Genomic DNA, 20076 nt, shown 5'->3' with positions numbered 1-20076 from the left:
GACAGCATATTCAAAAGCAGAGACATTACTTTGCCAGCAAAGGTCAATCTAGTCAAGGCTATGGGCTATGGTTTTTCCAGTAGTCATGTATGGATGTGAGAGTTGGATTATAAAGAAAGCTGAGTGCCGAAGAATTGATGCTTTTGAACTGTGGTGTTGGAGAAGACTCTTGAGAGTCCCTTAGAGTTGCAAGGACATCCAACCAGTCCATCCTAAAGGAGATCATTCCTGGGTGTTCATTGGAAGGACTGATGTTGAAGCTGCAACTCCAATATTTTGGCCACCTGATGCGAAGATCTGACTCATTTGAAAAGACCCTGATGTTGGGAAACGTTGAGGACAGAAGGAGAAGGGGACGACAGAGGATGAGATGGTTGGATGGCATCACCGACTCAATGGACATGAGTTTGGGTGGACTCTGGGAGTTGGTGGTGGACAGGGAGGCCTGGCATGCTGCGGTTCATGGGGTTGCAGGGAGTCGGACACAACTGAGCAACTGAACTGAACTGAATTTAAATGGAAGAAGGATGGCATATGAAAAAATACAGGGCATGTATTTGTTTATCTGCTCTACCATTTAATGTTACTTAGGGCAACCCCTTGCTAATAAAAATCAAAATTAATATTTTAGTATAATCTTTCCTTGTAGATTTCATGGACTTTTTCAACTACAATTGTGATTTGAAGACAACTTTTCTTTTTCTGGAGACCCTCTAATTTTCAGTTCTGCTCTTTGCTGCTAATAGGATGTTGTCCAGTAGAACTTCTATGACAGTGGAAATGTTTGGATCTGCAGTATTGTATTCACAAGTCTCATGTGACTATTGAACACTTAAACTGTAGCTAGTGCAATTGAGGAATAGGTTTATTAATTTTCATTAAATTAAATTGCTACAATAGAGCTCATGGCTATTAGAATTGCACAACAAGGACCTAGAGTCACCTCTTTAAGAGAAGTAAATTCCAGATGAATTTTAGCCACAAATGGATCTCCTTCGGTAAAATATAGTATGCCACAATGTTTCTTGTGAAATCCTCTTATGTCCCTTCATTGCTGAAGCCAGTAGTTTTACCCAGTATTGTTATTGCCTGTGTATTATTGTTAATTAGGATATACACAAAGAAAACTAACAAATTACATCTCCAGGAAGCTCTGAAGACTTCTCCCAGAAAGTAACTTTTGAATTTAGTCTTAATGGAAAGGAAGTTTATGCTGATTTTGAGGTTTATGCATCAAGTTTATGCTGATGATGAGCTGGGAGTAGTTTAGACAGAAATAAGAAAAAACTGGTACAACCAGGGAATACCTGATAATTCATTATAACTGGCAAACAAAGTATCTTTGTAAAAAGCAGGAAAGGCAATTGAGCATTTTGAAAAAATAGAATAGTTGATGTTTTAAAATGATGTTAAAATGGATGCCCAAATATTGGGTTTAAATTTAGATAGCTTCATACCCAACATGGTTATTCTATCACATATACTATTACTTTCTTTCATTTCTTTTCCTTTTTACAAGCATCATTTATGTTTTAATCATTAACTAAAGCAACTAAAATTGCAGCTTTGTTACTTAAATTTATTACTTGGACAAGATTGGGATTTCAGAAATTTATTGCCATGATGTCACCAATGGTTTATAATTTATAAAACTTTGCATTAGACATTAGCACAGTTATTATTTCCTCTAATGCCTTACCTCACCACAGTCTTAATAACATTCAGGAAATCCAAAAGACAAAGGGGAAAGAGTGGACTTGAAAGCTAAAAATAGTTGCTGAAAACTGATGCAATCATGTAATAAAATATGGTACAGTAACATATGATATATTCATAGTATCTGCTAAAGCAATTAGAATCCATGCAGCTAGATTTCTGTTCGTGTATTCCTAAAAATGAAAACTATTTCAGCCCAAGTTAGACATATAAGCTATTCAGTTTTAATTGTATATTGGTCCTAATATTTCTGGTCTTATTACTTTCATATGTGATCTATTTAACACTCTTTAAAACAGAGAATCATTGAATAGCAATCAGGTTTCAAAAAGCCTGCCAAGTACAGCCAGACAGTTGTCTGTGTGTTTTGCTACATATGACAACATAGAATGTACAATTATATTAACAAAGGCTTCTTTTCCAAGGAGTCAATATTTTCACACATTTACTAGGTCTCCTCAAAAGATAACAGAAACAGCAGTATTGGTGTCTCTCAACATGAATCACATTAAGTTTATCAGATATATTAAAAGACTAGTCTTTTTTTAAATTGAGAAATTTTATACATATTATATTTAATGCTTTGTTTGTCAAAAAGCTTTGAATGGACTCTGGTCTAGCTATAGGAAAAAATAATTTTCAGTGCATTTTGGGAGTCCAAAGTATTAACATATTTTTAAACACAGGTCTTAATTTCCACTGATTAAAATATAGGCAGACATTTCCACTATAGCATGAAAAATATTAATCACTATAGGAAAGAATGATTTTATTTTGGTAACTACAAACAATGAAAAAAATAAATTAATAAATATTTTTCGGGCATTCTAAGTGTTTTATATACATTGTTACAATAAATATTCATAATCAACCCTATGAGATTTTACTATTCTCTTTATAAAAGGAATCTGAATTTCAGAATGGTTTAGGGATTCCCTGAGACCCAGATAATAAAAGGCATGGCCAGGGATAATATCTGATTTCAACAGCTTTAGACTTCATTACTTGGAAAAGGAAATGGCAACCCACTCCAGTATTCTTGCCTGGAGAATCCCCATGAACAGAGGTGGCCGACAGGCTACAGTCCATGGGGTCGCAAAGAGTCGCACACGACTGACTATGCAGACTTCACTATTATGTGTAACAGGTATGGATTTTACACTACAAATATTTGTATATAAGAAATATATTTTACTTTACTACTCAGAAATCAAATTATAATTATTCCAAGCCTCCATATCACTAGGCTGGAAAAGAAATTCAGTGTTACCCTTCAGTAGAATCATATAAAAATATAGAATAATTACATGATAGAAACACAGAAATTTGGGGAAGAGTTCCATTTAAAGGAAGAAGGAAGGAAAGGAAAAGGGAGCTGGCTTTGAACACATTACCTGATACCATGGCAAAGTATAGTTTTTCCTCTCTTAAACCATAACTGACATACTTAACCCTTCTCCCTATGAACTCTAATCCTTTAGCTTGTAAATCAAATGTTAAACACGAGGCTGCAAGTACTTCTCATATACCTTGGCATTGTCCTATTATCTTGGACACATGACCCCAGTCATCAGGTGTCTCATATTTTGAGGGATAGCTCCTCTATCATAGTCAGTAAAATAAAATGTCTTATGAGGATAAGAAATTTATATGTATATTTATAACAATATTTTTAGTCACACTGTCACTTCCACCTGCTGCTTCCTCTAACCTTTGAGGATTAGTAACAGACAGATTTTAATATTTTCTATCATTGTGGCAGTAGAGTATATATCAGTTACTGAGTATATTTCTTTTGTATTGTTTCCTAATTTTAATTAAAATGAATCTAAATATTTGTTAAACTTCTATGTTTTTTCTTAGTGTATTGCAAGAAATTTCATACCATAATTTTAATATTCAAGTGCCTGTGACAAATGTGTTTTTGTAAATAAGTTTATAATTTGGTGACTTATATAACATTTTAGATAATATTTCTTTTAAGTTCTGCTAGGAAAGTTTGCCCACAATGGTAAAAACTTGTATTAAATTTTCATATTTTTGTTGTTTTAATATGAGCAATATTAATAGAATAAGAATAAATTGTGCCTTTTTATTTTGCTGCTTTAAAAATGTTTTATTCCAGTTCTTTAATCATCACAATAAGCATTTGAGATTAAATATCCTTATCAACATTAACTTTTAGAAACCTAAGGTTCAGAGATATTGGTTGACCATCAAAGAACAAGAGCTCACCTCGCTGGCCCAGCTGGGCCTGTCTCCTAATTCACTGCCATTCCTACTGTGTGTACGCATGCATACTCAGTTGCTCAGTTGTATCTGACTCTTTGTGACCCCATGGACTGTATATAGCCTGGCAGGCTCCTCTGTCTATGGGATTTCTCAGGCAAGAATACTGGAGTGGGTTGCCATTTCCTTCCACAACTTAATGCAGTTCTGAGAAATCCCATACAATTTTCACATTGTAAATTTTAGAACTCAGCTTAAGAACCAACCAGTGGGCTTCCCTGGTGGCTCAGTGATGTAGAATCCACCTGCCAATACAGGAGACGAGTTCAATTCCTGGGTCAGGAAGATCCCCTGGAGAAGAAAATGGCAACCTATTCTTGGCTGGGGGAACCAATGTACAGAGGAAACTGGCAGACTACAGTCCATGGGGCTGCAGAAGAGTCAGATGGGACTTAGTGACTAAACAACAAGGAACAGTCATTGCTAGGGGATAGCTATTTATCAAGTACAGTGTAAGGAATGCATAGATATGGTAATTCTCACACTTAGAGTAATAAAAATGGAGAATACTTTTGGCTTACTTCCTTTTTCACTCTTCTTCCCTAATTCAAATGAGTTTTAAGAGTCATAATTTGAAACTCTGCCATTAGCTCCATCAGAAATATTAAATGTTAAATAAAGTGATGTGTATTGGCTATAAAACGAACACCATTTATTATTCTAAGAATATAGAAAATGCTTTTATGTGAACAGTAGAGAAATTGCCAAAAAAGCTATCTTATTTCAATCTGTAGACAAGTTAATGTGCTACTGGAAAATGCATACATATTCTGACCTAATTAATTTCCAGAGCATTTATTTGCTTCTGAAAAGAGTGCTCAGAAAGCCCCCCAATTAATTCCACTGTCATACAGAAGTCTCACATTCTGAGGACAGGGTCTTAGGCCTAAGTTAGTTTGTTACCTCATTATGAAGGCTTTTGTTGTAGTGCTTTCTGGCATACTTCCTACCATAGTCAAATGTTCGCTTCAATTTCTGGGTGCGTGAGCCTCAACTGAGCAGACTTCCTTGTGATAAAATCTGTCACCTTGTGCTTATTGTCCTAAGGACACTATCTCCAGGCATACCTGTCTTAATAAATAATTTGATATTTCTGACTTAGAGAAATTGATAAGGATAGTTTCAGGTACCTTCTACCTTCCAAGGTGACTAATTTAAAAATGCTTGAGAAGCTTGTAAGCATAAAGTTTTAGGAATGACAGAGTGGAGAATGTGGCTGCTATGACTACTTCCTTCTGGAAAGTACATACAGAAATGTGAGATAGTGTATCTTGTTACAGACATCTAATATAGTGAGTTGCTGTGTTTCCTCTATGTGAAGGAAGTAAAGGAGTCATTTTGTCTAAATTTAACATTCTTTCAAGAGCCATTAGGGTAGCTCTTGGCATACTTATGTGATAAAATGATCACCCTACTCTTGTCACATCATGCTTTGTCCTTTAGGATTGATGATATACTTACTTGCAACATGGTAAATGCCACTAAAAATCACCAAGCTAAATAGACATTTGTCTAATAATATCTAGTTTTTACCCCCACTTAAGTTATTTTGCCATCTCTAAAGATTACACAAATAATAATATACCTTGATAGTGCAGAAGAATGCTCAAACTCTCTATGATTAACTGGCATGTTAAAATGATTTTATTATAAATAAACTGAATTCTTTTTCTTTTCTACAGGACAACATTTTTAAGCTGCAAGACTCACATTTTGAAAATGGCCGTGGGAAGAGCCCATATGACCCTAAACTGCTGACAGCATCTCTTTTAATAGGTACTTAATCAGCAATCAATTAAACAGTAAATTTTCTGTAGATAATGGTCAGATTTCATGTTCCTTCTTATATATCAACATTTTCCTTTATTAATCATAAAATATTCAGAGTATGTCAGTTGAGATATTTTTACATATTTTGAAAATGAATAAGAAATACTAAATGCTGCTTTGATTTTTGTACTATCTAGTCTATGATTCTTTTTAATCAAAATAATTTAATAGTATCTTTAAAACTGACTGCTCAATCACATGTATCCCCACGATTGTTGTTGTTTAGTTACTAAGTCGCGTTTGACTCTTTTCGACCCTTTGGACTGTAGCCCAGCAGGCTCCTCTGTTCATGGGATTTCCCTGGCAAGAATACTGCAGTGGTTGCCATTTCTTTCTCCAGAGGATCTTCCGGATCCGGGGACTGAACCTGTGTCTCCTCCATTGGCAGGCCAATTCTTTAGTGCTGAGCCACCAGGGAAGCCCCGTATCTCCACTAGACATTTACAGATTTTGTGTTGTAAAAATATGGTTTTGATTTTCTTTATTTGAAAGAGATGTTTCAAAGGGGGAATTTTGACAAGTCAGAAAGAAAGAGTGAGATTCATTCTCTATTGTTAATTGTAGTCCCAAGATTTGTAGCACTTTTAACACTTGGATAACTTAATCAGCACAATACAACTAAATGGTAATACAATTGATAGATTCCCCCTTATGTTACTTTGATTTGACTAAGTTCTTGTGTGTTCATCTTTTTTGACTTTAGGGCTTTTCTCCCTTCCTTTTTCTTAAATCAAAACATTGTGTGTATTTCCTGTATACTTTTCTTTGACCTCTTCCTTTCTAATTTTATTCTTTCCTTTTTTCCTTAAATATTGCAGATAAGTGGTGACTGTTTAGCCATAGTTCAAAAGGATAGAATTAGAAATATAGAAGTAGAAAAAGGAAAAAGTTTTAGTTTGTATTGAAAGAGAATTTTTCCACATTTTTTTTACCACTCTGTACTGGGATTAAATAATACACAAAAAGTGTATCATCATTAAACAATTTTTTTCTTTTTTTCTCTTTTAATTGTTGAGTATGCCAGCAACCTGAAACACAGAAGATTCTGTTTTTAAATAATCATGTAGAAATTATGTAACTTTTTGTTTCCTTTTCCTTTTTTTATGAAATATAGAAATTATTTGATAACACAACAACAATAATAGTAAAACTTTTCAGGTATATACTTTCTATTTGAATTTTGAATAATACATATAAATTTTTAAAAGGTAAATTTAGGATATTATTTGTTGTATCAGATCAGATCAGATCAGTCGCTCAGTCTTGTCCAACTCTTTGCGACCCCATGAATCGCAGCACACCAGGCCTCCCTGTCCATCACCAACTCCCGGAGTTAGTAGGTCCATAAAATTTTCCCTCTTTTTCTTTTAAAAGATAACCTTTTTCCTCTGTTCAACAAAATAAGACTCTGGTCATACCGTCTACAGCATTAACTATGAAAATATATTTTTTCAGTATTCTCTAGTGTTTATCATCCTTTCACTGATCCCTTTTTTATTAAGAATAAAACCCTTACAGTAGAGTTATCTCTTCTACTGCTTTCGAAATGCAGACAATTTCAGTCCATTTGCTCCATTTATGGAGCACTTTAACAGAAGTTTAAGACCTAAAGGAATGCAGCAGATGTAACACACTTATAATTTCCTTTTCACAGATGGCCTAGTGATTATGTGTGAATAACTTCCTTAAGTACACACACAGAAATTTGAAAGGTGTCTTAAACAAAGGAGAGGCATCCTATTTTGTTTGAACTTGTAGCCTATCCTTGTTTAAATTGCACACTGAAAGCAAAGAAAGAGAGAAATTTCTCAGAAAGCAGTATATAAAATTGTACCTAGAACAGCTTTAATTTGTGGCATGTTTCTCAGTAGGGATCTTCTTGATTATTTATTTTAATATTCCACTGAGTAAGGATGATGACAAGTAAGTATTACATAGTTCATATGGTAGGCAACCACACAATGTCCACGAAGAATGGGAAACGCCACAGTTTTGGTGTTATATTAGAACTTCTTTGAAAAAGTTGAATGGGTTTGTGAAAAAGAAGAGAGAGTGATAGAAGTTGCATGAATCATGAAGAGCAGGTATGACTAAAAAGAGAAGCAGCTTTTAAACGGAAGCCCAGATCTGACCTAGCCAGTGCTGTACAGTGACTGAATAATTTTCGGAGATATTTACTGCCTATTGACAAAGAAGATGATTCAACCCAATGTAAGTTAATTTCTGAATCAGTTGAATAGCAGGATGCAGAAAAATGAGCAGGGCATATGATACATAGTAAAATCCCTCAAAATATTTGCAGCACCATGTTAATTCAAAAGCTGTGATTTCCTTTATTGAGGTTATTTGCTTCTTTTAAAACTATGCTATAAATTTTTCCTCTCACAGTTAATTTAATTCTCCTTGTTGGGTTCCTCTTGGCATTTTTATTTTGCTGCTTTAAAAATATTGTTTAGTAATTTAATGGAGTTGTTTTAACATAAATATTTTCTACAACACTTCCCAAACTTTTACATAAAAGTCATTGAAATATACAGATTGTACAATGTACATTTAAAAAATGGTTTGGGGGAAAGCTTTGCAGCCAAAAGATTTTAAATATGCTCTTCTCATTTTTGCACACAGAAGAAATTTTTGAGGTGGTTCCAGGATGCTTCTTTCCCCAATACTGGGAAGAAAAATTGTACATTTAGCTCAAAACACTTATAAACTGGCTAGATGGATCTTAATAGCAGATATTTTTATATCCCCAATCCTTCTTTTAAGCAGTTTTAACCTGTTGTAAGCTTTAGAACCAGATGACTACTTAAAAACTTTGGTTTATGAAATCTGTAAGAGTTTAATATAACCTTTTTCCAAACTGCCTTGCGTTTTAAGCTGATAACTATAGAAAATATGAATTTTTCCTGAGCAATGCATAGTTACCCATACAAAGCTACCCCGGTCCTATAATATATCCCAAAGTTTTCAGATCACTTTAGAAAAGTAAATTTTTCAAATCTACTTTAACAAAGGGTTCTCCAGGTGACTCAGTGGTAATGAATCCTCCTTCCAATGCAGGAGATGTGGGTTCGATCCCTGGGTTGGGAAGATCTCCTGGAAAAGGGAATGGCTACGTACTCCATTATTCTTGCCTTGAGAGTTCCAGGACAGAGGAGCCTGGTAGGCTACAATCCATGGGGTCTGAAAGAGTAGAACATGACTGAACAGCTAAAATACATAGATGCACACACACACACACACTTTCAAGATATGAAAGCAACAGTCAACTTGAAAGCAGTTTTATGTTTCGGAAATCTTCATCAGTCATTCCATCATTAACAGATATTATGAGGACCAGCTTCAAGTGTTTGGGACTTTTACGAATGGTTTATTTCCCTAAGCTAGCATTCTGCCATGCCTCAGGAAAAAACATAATTTGACATTAGACTATTCTCTCACTTGGTATTAGAGTAAACGAGGTACTCCCCAAATTAATTAACTAAAATTGAGAAAATTATTTGAAGTCTCTGTTTCTTTGTATAAAATGGCATGGCCATGCAAGTTCCACTAGTTTGTTGTAAGATTTAAATAAGACAATGTAATAGCATACTACATTTGGGTATGTACATATTTCTGGCATATAAATGTAGGTAGAAACTAAAAAAAAACAGAACTAGTAATAGTGGTTGCCTGTTGGGATAGATTTTATATTTTTAAGTTTATAGCATTTACATTTATAACTATTTAAAGAATGATGTTAATTTTTAAAGGACAATATGAGTAACAAAGCCAGTATATTCATTGGTGTAGAAAAGGTGCTTAATAAATGTGAAAATGTAAAAGTATTCCCATACCCTTTCACTTTCAAGAAGTAGATTTCATCCATGCCATGTGCTATGGGTGTGTATGTGTGTGTGTGAGTGTGTGTGTAAGAAGAGAGACAGACATTTTTTCCTGCCTCTGTTTCTAATTACTCTGCTATTCTGTAAGTAGAATTTGCTTAAGGTGTTAACAACATAATGACTTGGTCTTTAGTTTTGTTTGATTTTTGCTCACATCCATGTCACACTTTACACCTGTGTTAGTAATGCTGTTATTTCATCAGGAAAATTTTTTTTTTCCACCTTCTGTTTCTTCTCACCACACCCTTCTTAGGAATTGTAATCCAATACATTACCTGATCTAAGCCACATTTTTACTTCATTTTGAGCTGTGAACACAAAATACAGAGTACACATGAACTTTTGTTTTTTAACACTGCTTCTCAGGTAACGCTGCCATGGTGGGAATACAGTTCACTAAACTTTTTGTTCATCTCAGAAAGAATGCTTTATTTAGAGATAGGTAAGAAAGCTTACAGTTCAGAAAGAATGGCATATACTCAAATAGCAACTTTCATATTTGAAAATTTCTAGCAAGTTATTTATATCCATAAGCAGTAATTTATCTTAGTCTGATATATTTTTTGAGATATCTAATTGTCTATATGCTATTTTTGTAGAAAAACTTAAAAATTTTTTTTGGACAGAGTATCCACAACCACTTTTGTAATGTGTATCAAAATTCCTTGCATGTATTATTCTACCATCAATTTAATAAAATTGGACAAATATATTTTCTTTCAGTAGTAATTTAGTATATTTGGAAAACCCAAAAGTATGTATCTTAGCCATAATGCAATTTGAACCATTGTAGGCTAACTTATATTTAAGGTCATAAAATTGAAAAATTACACATATATTTTGATAACTTAATAGATGACATCAAACATACAAAAAAAGCTTGCCAAATGGGCTTTTTAAATTAAAAAGTAAAGCAAACATATTGTTTTCCAAATATAAGCCAGCTAAGGTATAGTAGATTTATTCAACTCAGATATTTTGTTAGATCATTTCAGATAGCTGGAGAGTATAATGTCTTTAATATAAGGTGGTAATACACAGTTACATTAAATGAAATATACTCTGAGCTGATATATATCTTCTTAAAGAGAATGCAAGAGTATGATATGCCACCACCTATACACTTGGGCCAAATAACAAAGGGGGATTTGTTCCCCTTTGTTCCCCAAGGATGAAGAATCCACATTGATACGAATCCTATAGACCTCTGAGCAGAAAATCTGATCTAAGGCCTGGTGTTAAGGAATAGTTACTGACACTAAGCACTGACAGTATTAGAATGTGCCCTCATGGCCACCTAATCATCTGGTGACCTCCAGCTCTAGCATATTACGCTGACTCAAAAATAGTGTTTGAGTAGGAGGTAACTTCCTATGACTGGAGGCAACTGGTGCTTTAGCTGCAACCGTTCTTTGGTTTCTAAGTCAACTCTTCATAAATTATATTCTCGATAATAAATTAAGCTCTTCTACTGATGAACCCTCTACATTCTCTAAGGAGCCTACTTATCTCTTGTCAAAAGAGAAATAAAATCAGTCTTTCTGCCTTTGCACTCATATTTTTTGCCTTCCTTATGTGGGAATAGATGAAAAGATAATCATGATTGTTAACAAAGCTAAAGAAATGAATATGAGAAACAAACACCTGTCATATTCAAATAATATATATTTGGTTGTAGTTTTTGTTATTTCATCTCTCTGGAATAGAGTTTACATATAATAGCAATCATAATTATGAATTTTACTCACATTGAAAAAGCTAAATGAAAAAAAAGATTAACTCATGATATTCTTTACTCTTCCATTTCTGATTACACCTCTTATTAGGCATGGCCTGACAAATCTCTGACATATAATCACTCAGTTTTCACCTTTTGGTTGTTCTATTTTCACCTTTCCTTATTTTCATTACCTCACATACGGTTGAGAGGGCAATGAGGTTCAACGAACGATTTAATGCTTTTGATTTTTTAAGGTAAAGAGGACACAGATCTTCATGTGAAAGGTGTTCCAACATGAAAATGTTTGAAATTGACTTGAACATTTGAGGTTGCTTTCACAATAAATTTTAAATTAACATTCTTTTATTCATATAGATAAAAAATCACCTGAAGTTTAAAAATTCATCACATCTGTCAGTTATTTGTAAAAAGATTAAGTGTCAACCTTAACTAAAGTGTTAAGCTTACTGCATATAGGTTATATTAAGTAGACCATCTACATTAAAATATTGCACAGTACGTTTGAAACTTGTAAATAGCTTGTTAATAGTGTTTCTGTACTTTTCAAAAAGGATTATTTCTTTATGGGCAGATAAAAAATTATTGCAGTATATTATTTTGAGAGCAAGTCAGTTTTGAACTTCATTTAATTAAGTAAAGAGAAGACAAGATGTTTTTGAATCCCAAAGATACCACAATATGCAATATGTCAATTTATGATGTCCCATGAGTACTGTTCATAGAGTTGGTGAATTTTACTTAATATATTGTCAGACCATCACTTTGACTTGATTCACAACAGTTCAGAATAAGTGATAAATTTTTAAAAACTCAGTCTCTAAGAGGAACTATCTCTTTGTTAATATTTAAAGTCATAACTTACAGTTACTCAGTGATTCTGTCCGTGTAGCTGTCCTGTACTGCTTTGGACATTTTCCAAAGCCTGGTGCATTCAAACACATCAAAGAACCAGAGGTTCTACCAGAGGAATTAATTTACTTTAAGCTCAGTCATGTCCAACTCTTTGTGATCCCATGGTCTATAGCCCACCAGGCTCATCTGTCCATGAAATTCTCCATGCGAGAATACTGGAGTAGGTTGCCATTCCTATTTCCAGCTGATCTTCCCAATCCAGGGTAGAACCCGGGTCTTCTGAATTGCTGGCAGATTCTTCACTGTCTGAGCCACCAGGGAAGCCAAATTTAGTGTGGACCACTGAAAATGTCCATTTTCGTTTCAAAGACATTTATTTTCAAGTGATAATTCTAGGTGTGAACTAAGGATATCACATAAAAGATTAGATAATAAGACTTTGCAAAAGGTATTGATAACTGAAGATGTACAGAAAGTTTCTGATTGATATATACAAAAGTCCTTTGGAAATTAGTGGTATACCAATGTTTAACTTATAATTTGTGTATGCCTACACACAATTGCACTTATCTTACATGCTAGTAAAGTAATGCTCAAAATTCTCCAAGCCAGGCTTCAGCAATACATGAACCGTGAACTTCCAGATGTTCAAGCTGGCTTTAAAAAGGCAGAGGAACCAGAGATCAAATTTCCAACGTCCTCTGGATCATGAAAAAGCAAGAGAGTTCCAGAAAAACATCTATTTCTGCTTTCCTGACTATGCCAAAGCATTTGACTGTGTGGATCACAATACACTGTGGAAAATTCTGAAAGAGATGGGAATACTAGACCACCTGACCTGCCTCTTGAGAAACCTATATGCAGGTCAGGAAGCAACAGTTAGAACTGGACATGGAACAACAGACTGGTTCCAAATAGGAAAAGGAGTACGTCAAGGCTATATATTGTCACCCTGCTTATTTAACTTATATGCAGAGTACATCATGAGAAATTCTGGGCTGGAAGAAGCACAAGCTGGAATCAAGATTGCTGGGAGAAATATCAATAACCTCAGATATGCAGATGACACCACTCTTATGGCAGAAAGTGAAGAGGAACTCAAAAGCCTCTTGATGAAAGTGAAAGAGGAGAGTGAAAAAGTTGGCTTAAAGCTCAACATTTAGAAAACTAAGATCATGGCATCCGGTCCCATCACTTCATGGCAAATAGATGGGAAACAGTGGAAACAGTGTCAGACTTTATCTTTTTGGGCTCCAAAATCACTGCAGATGGTGACTGAAGCCGTGAAATTAAAAGACGCTTACTCCTTGGAAGAAAAGTTATGACCAACCTAGATAGCATATTGAAAAGCAGAGACATTACTTTGCCAACAAAGGTCCGTCTAGTCAAGGTTATGGTTTTTCCAGTGGTCGTGTATGGATGTGAGAGTTGGACTGTGAAGAAAGCTGAGCGCCGAAGAATTGATGCTTTTGAACTGTGGTGTTGGAGAAGACTCTTGAGAGTCCCTTGGACTGCAAGGAGATCCAACCAGTCCATTCTAAAGGAGAGCAGCCCTGGGTGTTCTTTGGAAGGAGTGATGCTAAAGCTGAAACTCCAGTACTTTGGCCACCTCATGCGAAGAGTTGACTCATTGGAAAGGACTCTGATGCTGGGAGGGATTGGGGGCAGGAGGAGAAGGGGACGACAGAGGTGAGATGGCTGGATGGCATCACTGACTCGATGGATGTGAGTCTGAATGAACTCCGGGAGTTGGTGATGGACCGGGAGGCCTGGCGTGCTGCGATTCATGGGGTTGCAAAGAGTCGGACACGACTGAGCGACTAAAGTGAACTGAACTGACTTTGTTTTCTGAGTATTTCTCAAGTCAGTGATTTAGAAACATTAACCTGTCCAAATAATCAACAAGATAATATTAGTTTTTACTGTCATTATGGTAGATTATTTGGAGAAAATATTTATTGTTTTTCTGTTCATAATTTACATAAGCAAGCAGGCAATAATGCATTTTCTGGGTGGAATAATATGAGGCATTTTTTGTTTAAAGGAAAGAAAATGCCAATTTTACAAACTTTAGTTTATTAAAAGGCGATATGATATATATTTAGTATAGGAAACTTGGGGTTAAACAGACTTGAGTTTGAACTTTCACCTTGACTTGCTAGTCTTTCAGCTGAGGAAACTTGGGTTTCTTGAAGTGTAAAATAAGGATAACATGTACATCATGGGGTTGTTGACAGAAGTAAATGAGATAATTTGGAAGTGTCAAGCCAGAACCTGACTGCCCCACAAGCACAAATGGTATGCAGTAAATATTAAGTTGTCTTTCTCCTTGTTTCTTTTCCCTTTCTTCTAACCTGCTGATTATGATTCTTCCATCATTAAATTCTGTCCTAGAGTTAATTCAATTTAAGTAGAAATGAATCAAGGCACAACAGAATCTTGAGCTATAGTGATTATGGCCTGTGTTTATCAAAATCCCCCTCTTCAAACACATTTCTGTTATATTTGAGACTCTGTGGTGGACTTGTTTTATGATTATATGACAGCTCATACCAAATTAGAATACTTTTCCCACTTGAGATATTAAAAAATGGAAGGCAAGAAAGTATTAGTCTTTTGTCAATTATAGCAAAATTTCATTAATTAATTAAGTCCCACTAAAAAAGAAATATATTAGAAATTTAATTTTTTGATTAAAGCCAAAAATGTAAGTAATATTTTACGAGACTGTAAAAAATAAAGATATTAGAATCATAGTAGCTTTAAACATATAAAAGCAGACAATGTGGTACATATAATTTTTGTTTCCATTCATAATGTCCACTGAATCATATTTTACTCAATTTTTCAAAGTTAGTGCTAAATGAGTAGCGAGATAGTCCCTTCTACAAAGATACAGGATAAATATCAGTAGCTTTGCATAATGATGCAGAGGGTGTTAGGATGGTCTTAACATGAAACTTGTACTTAGTTTTGGATTAAGTTGCCTTAATTAAAGTACGTGCATGTGATTTTATTTTATCACGACGCAGATGGAGAATTATACTCTGGAACAGCAGCTGATTTTATGGGGCGAGACTTTGCTATCTTCCGAACTCTTGGGCACCATCATCCAATCAGGACGGAGCAGCACGATTCCAGGTGGCTCAACGGTAGGTGCTACTGCTTGCAAGAGCACAAGCACGTAACATGGCGTCTGTAGTAAGTCAGCGGAGAGGCTTCCTCCTGTTGTGCACGCAATACGAGCTTGAGATTCAGTGTGCAGTTAAATTCATAGTGATGACTTCATGGCTGTGGGTGTGAGAAAGTGGGGCAAAAAGAGAACAGAGATTAAAAATTCTGGAAAGTATTTGCTTTGTGCCAAAAGTAAAGTTTCTCAGTAGTTAACAATGGAAAAAAATAGATTTGGGCTGGAGCTACGGAAGGGAGACAGTGGAAAAAGATAAGATGCCTTACCAATCTTGTCTTCCAGAGACACCACCACAAATCTCATGTAGTACTTTTTTCCTCCACACCTCTCATGTTGCCTTTAGAGCATCATATAAATTATTAAATTGTGCTAAACACATTACATGGTGCTAAACACATTACACTGAAAATATTTTTGAAACATTGGTATCATATTGTTTGATTCTCCTTTAATCTTTCTAAAATTCTTTTTTCCACTTTACAGGTTGGGAAATTAAGACTAATATGTGAATCTAAGATTACATCTACCCAGTAGATAGATTTTGGAAAAGAACCTAGTTTTTTGAACTTCAGGTGCTGGTGTCACTCCTGGATCAAGCAGATACTTTTTAAAAAACTTTATTTTTTGAAGTGTAGTTGACTTACAGTATTGTGGTAATTTCTGCTGTACACCAAAGCAATTCGGTTATACATACAGAAATATATTCTTTTTCATATTATTATTTTCCATTATGGTTTATCACAAAATATTGAATGTAGTTCTGTGTTCTACAGAGTAGTTCTTTGTTGTCTATCCATTCACTATGTGCTGGTTTGCAAAGCAGATACTTCTAAAATTCTTTTTCTTTTTAATATATAAATAAATTTACAATTGAAAATGATAAAATTTATATGCCTAAAATAAGTAAACACTACTTTCACTCAAATTTTAAACCAAATAATCCTTATGTAAGTCTTCTATGTAGAGTTTTTTTTTTTTAATTAGGCATTCATCAGTGATTTTTATACTGGTCACTCAAATATGTTCATAGATGTTTTTATTATTAAATAAGTATCTCCGTTTATATCTGCCCTCAATCCTATAAAATAAGGATTCCCAGTCCCTAATCTCATTTTCATGAATTCTCCTTTGGTTTCACATACCTTATTAAGAAAGATGAACTTCATAGCTTACAATCCATCTATGTACTCAGTAAGGTACTTGATTATCTCAGTATTTGAACTTCTGCCACATTTGTTTCTCCTGCTCTTCTAGGGTTACTTCAAATTAATTTCATCTCTGTCTTGTTTGTTAGAGAAAAATCAAAATCTGCTTCTGAACCTCTGAAATTTCAGGAGACCACGAGTTGTGGGTTTTTGTTCTCTGTGCTCATGCTCAGTTGCTCAGTCGTGTCTGACTCTTTGTGACCCCATGAACTGTAGCCCACCAGGCTCCCCTGTTCATGGGATTTTCCAGACAGGAATACTGGAGTGGATTGCCATTTCCTTCTCCATTGTTCTCTGTATCCCAACTCTAAAATGACTATTTAAACCATAAAATATACCTCAAATTACCTCAGTCAGCATTCATTTCTCCTATAGCAACGTTTCTGATCGTCCTGTTATTTTTCATGTATTAATGAAAATGATGTGCCTCTTACCTTCCACCTTTGACCCTACTGCCTTTGCTCTTAATTGCATTGATTTTTTTTTCATAAATTTACCCAGTTTACTTTTTTTTGCTGACTTTATTGGTTCTTCACCTCTGATTTCTTCCCTGACCTGAAAACGTACTCATGTACCCTACCTAAATTCTCCATTTAATGATGGTGAACCACACGGTCCCTAGATGTCTTAAGTCCATAATCTGGTTAAGGAACTTGTTTACTCAACATTTTCACTACATTTAGCTGTTTTCATCCTGACTTTGATCCCATGAAACTGCTCTTCCACTAATGACTTTCTGTGATTTTTTTTTTAAAATAAATCTCCATTTCGACTGTCTCTCCCACAGTGTTTGCCACTAGCCTTTTCTCTTTAAAAGAGTCTCTTCTATGTTTCCTGTATTTCCTGCTCTCCAAGTATACAATAAATATGATAGTACTTGCCAGTTGCTGTCCTTTAAATTAATATGATGCCTCCCTAAGATAATTCATGATTCAGTACAAACACAGTGGTAATCAAAAGGGACTGGGCATATAGCTAGATACCCGCTGTCTGGGAATAGAGGAGGTAGAATGGTACCAGGTGATCATCTGAGAAATTAGAAGCCTCACCAAGGAACAGAAAAGATGCTGAGATCGTGATAAAACTCTCTGTGTAAAGTCATAAAAGACCCAAAGTCTAAAACCCCAGGACAGTTTTGGAATATCCACCGTCAATTATTTAACCTCTGCTCTGTCAGTCAGCTCAGTCGCTCAGTCATGTCCGACTCTTTGCGACCCCATGAATCGCAGCACGCCAGGCCTCCTGGTCCATCACCATCTCCTGAAGTTCACCCAAACTCATGTCCATCGAGTCGATGATGCCATCCAGTCATCTCATCCTCTGTTGTCCCCTTCTCCTCCCGCCCCCAATCCCTCCCAGCATCAGAGTCTTTTCCAATGAGTCAATGCTTCACATGAGGTGGCCAAACTATTGGAGTTTCAGCTTTAGCATCATTCCTTCCAAAGAAATCCCAGGGCTGATCTCCTTCAGAATGGACTGGTTGGATCTCCTTGCAGTCCAAGGGACTCTCAAGAGTCTTCTCCAACACCACAGTTCAAAAGCATCAAGTCTTTGGCGCTCAGCTTTCTTCACAGTCCAACTCTCACATACATACATGACCACAGGAAAAACCATAGCCTTGACTAGACGGACCTTTGTTGGCAAAGTAATGTCTCTGCTTTTCAATATGCTATCTAGGTTGGTCATAACTTTTCTTCCAAGGAGTAAGCGTCTTTTAATTTCACGGCTGCAGTCACCATCTGCAGTGATTTTGGAGCCCAGAAAAATAAAGTCTGACACTGTTTCCACTGTTTCCCATCTATTTGCCATGAAGTGATGGGACCAGATGCCATGATCTTCGTTTTCTGAATGTTGAGCTTTAAGACAACTTTTCCCTCTCCTCTTTCTGTAGGGACTCAAAATTAGTAGGAACAAACTTCTTTAAACATGGCTATCTAGTCAGTTCTCAAAGTGAAATATTTATGTAGTAGGAGAATTTTTTTTTTTTTTAATTCAGCAAGGAGACTTTGATCTACTAAGAACTCTAAAGGGCATACAGGCTTTCACTGTCCATGAGAAAGAAAATCTCATTAGAAGATGGAATAACATAAAGGAAAGTGTAGTATACATTTCATTTTTATGGCTTTGGTGGAAAAAAGTCATCAAGTTAAAACTGCTTTTGTGCTACAAACTCACATGTTGACAGCTGAGTCTGAAGAATTTAAACTGTGGGAAAACAGTCCACAGTTCTGTACTTTATCTCTGCAAATGTGCAGTTCATTTGAGAATTCAGTTATCAGTCTCTCAGCACTAAATGTGAGAACTGATTTTGCCAAATTAGCACAAAGGTTACATTTGACAGGGTGCAAAAACCAGAACTGCTGCAAGATGGAGGATGCAGACCTATCTGACTTAGAACCAAGGGGCTGTGTGATCACAACCTCATGAAATTAAATACCACTGAAGGACAAAATTAGAAACATAATGTTTATACATACATGCATAAAATAAATGAGTTTTGAGACTTCGGCATAGACTACGCAATCAGTTGTGCTGCCAGAAGTAATAAATTACCCTGCAAGGTACTTTTTGAATGGTCTTCCAGGCTATTCAAATTAATTTTGGTACAGGAATTACTTTACTTTTATCAAATAAGTTCAAACCAATTCAATTAGTTGGCCTACTTTAGATGACTTTTAATTTGTGTTTTTTGCTAAACTGAAATTAGAAAGAAAAACTGCTGTCTAGAATTAGATCTTGAAATGTCTCAGTTTTTATGGAATTTCACTATTTTCATAATTAAAACTCATGAAAGTTTCCATTTTTGTAATAGGAGAAATAATGGCTTAAATTCAGTTTCACTTTGCCAGGAAATAAATCACTTTGATGGCAAAACATGAGAGAGATGGAATCTATTGATTTTTTACATAACTTAAAAAAATCATTTATTCTAGCCTCTAGTTTAAGATTGCTAGATATTAGGACAACATTTGATTTCAGAAAATGTACTGGTATGAGTTTGACCTGATGTACCAAAATTCACTATTTTTTTTTTTGCTTTATAAATTCTATATTATACAGGTTTAAACTTCAATTCTAATTTTGGTTTACTAACAGCGTGAAAATTAGGTAAAATTGCCCTCTTCATAGTAAGAAGAATAAAAGCTTTAATAGTAAAAAGAAAAAAGTTCACCATGCTGTAATAATAATTTTTAATATTTATTATGTAAATATTATCACCTAGTATTCTTGTTCTTTTTAGCCATGAACAAGAAGATGGAGCAGATGGATGGCTAACCCACATTTATTTTTCTATTTAATGGGCTAATCAGATCAGATCAGATCAGTCGCTGGGCTAATATTTGATTGCTAATATTGTTTATGTCTTGA

The 20076-nt window shown here is 35.0% G+C and overlaps 1 protein-coding gene and 1 long non-coding RNA gene across 6 annotated transcripts in view; one reads left to right on the top strand and one right to left on the bottom strand.

Moving 5' to 3' along the window:
• Positions 1-20076, top strand: part of SEMA3A (semaphorin 3A) — a 553854-nt gene that overhangs the window by 438532 nt on the left and 95246 nt on the right. For all 5 annotated transcript variants that reach the window (XM_086398571.1, XM_086398572.1, XM_086398570.1 and 2 more), the window contains 2 exons: positions 5688-5781; positions 15345-15464. In XM_086398571.1, the coding sequence (XP_086254697.1) occupies positions 5688-5781; positions 15345-15464 (214 nt within the window). The remainder of the gene's footprint in view (positions 1-5687; positions 5782-15344; positions 15465-20076) is intronic.
• LOC147374453 (uncharacterized) overlaps positions 10122-20076 on the bottom strand; it is a 30864-nt gene continuing 20909 nt past the window's right edge. Inside the window, exon 2 of the long non-coding RNA XR_015163257.1 lies at positions 10122-15603. This is a non-coding gene — a long non-coding RNA (uncharacterized LOC147374453). The remainder of the gene's footprint in view (positions 15604-20076) is intronic.

This window comes from Bos grunniens, chromosome 4 (genome assembly GCF_055505025.1).
Source record: "Bos grunniens cultivar Pamir isolate PY7600 chromosome 4, Bosgru_T2T1.0, whole genome shotgun sequence".
NCBI lineage: Eukaryota > Metazoa > Chordata > Mammalia > Artiodactyla > Bovidae > Bos > Bos grunniens.
The sequence above is the reverse complement of the archived record's forward strand: the minus strand, read 5'-3'. Positions and strand labels throughout refer to the sequence as shown.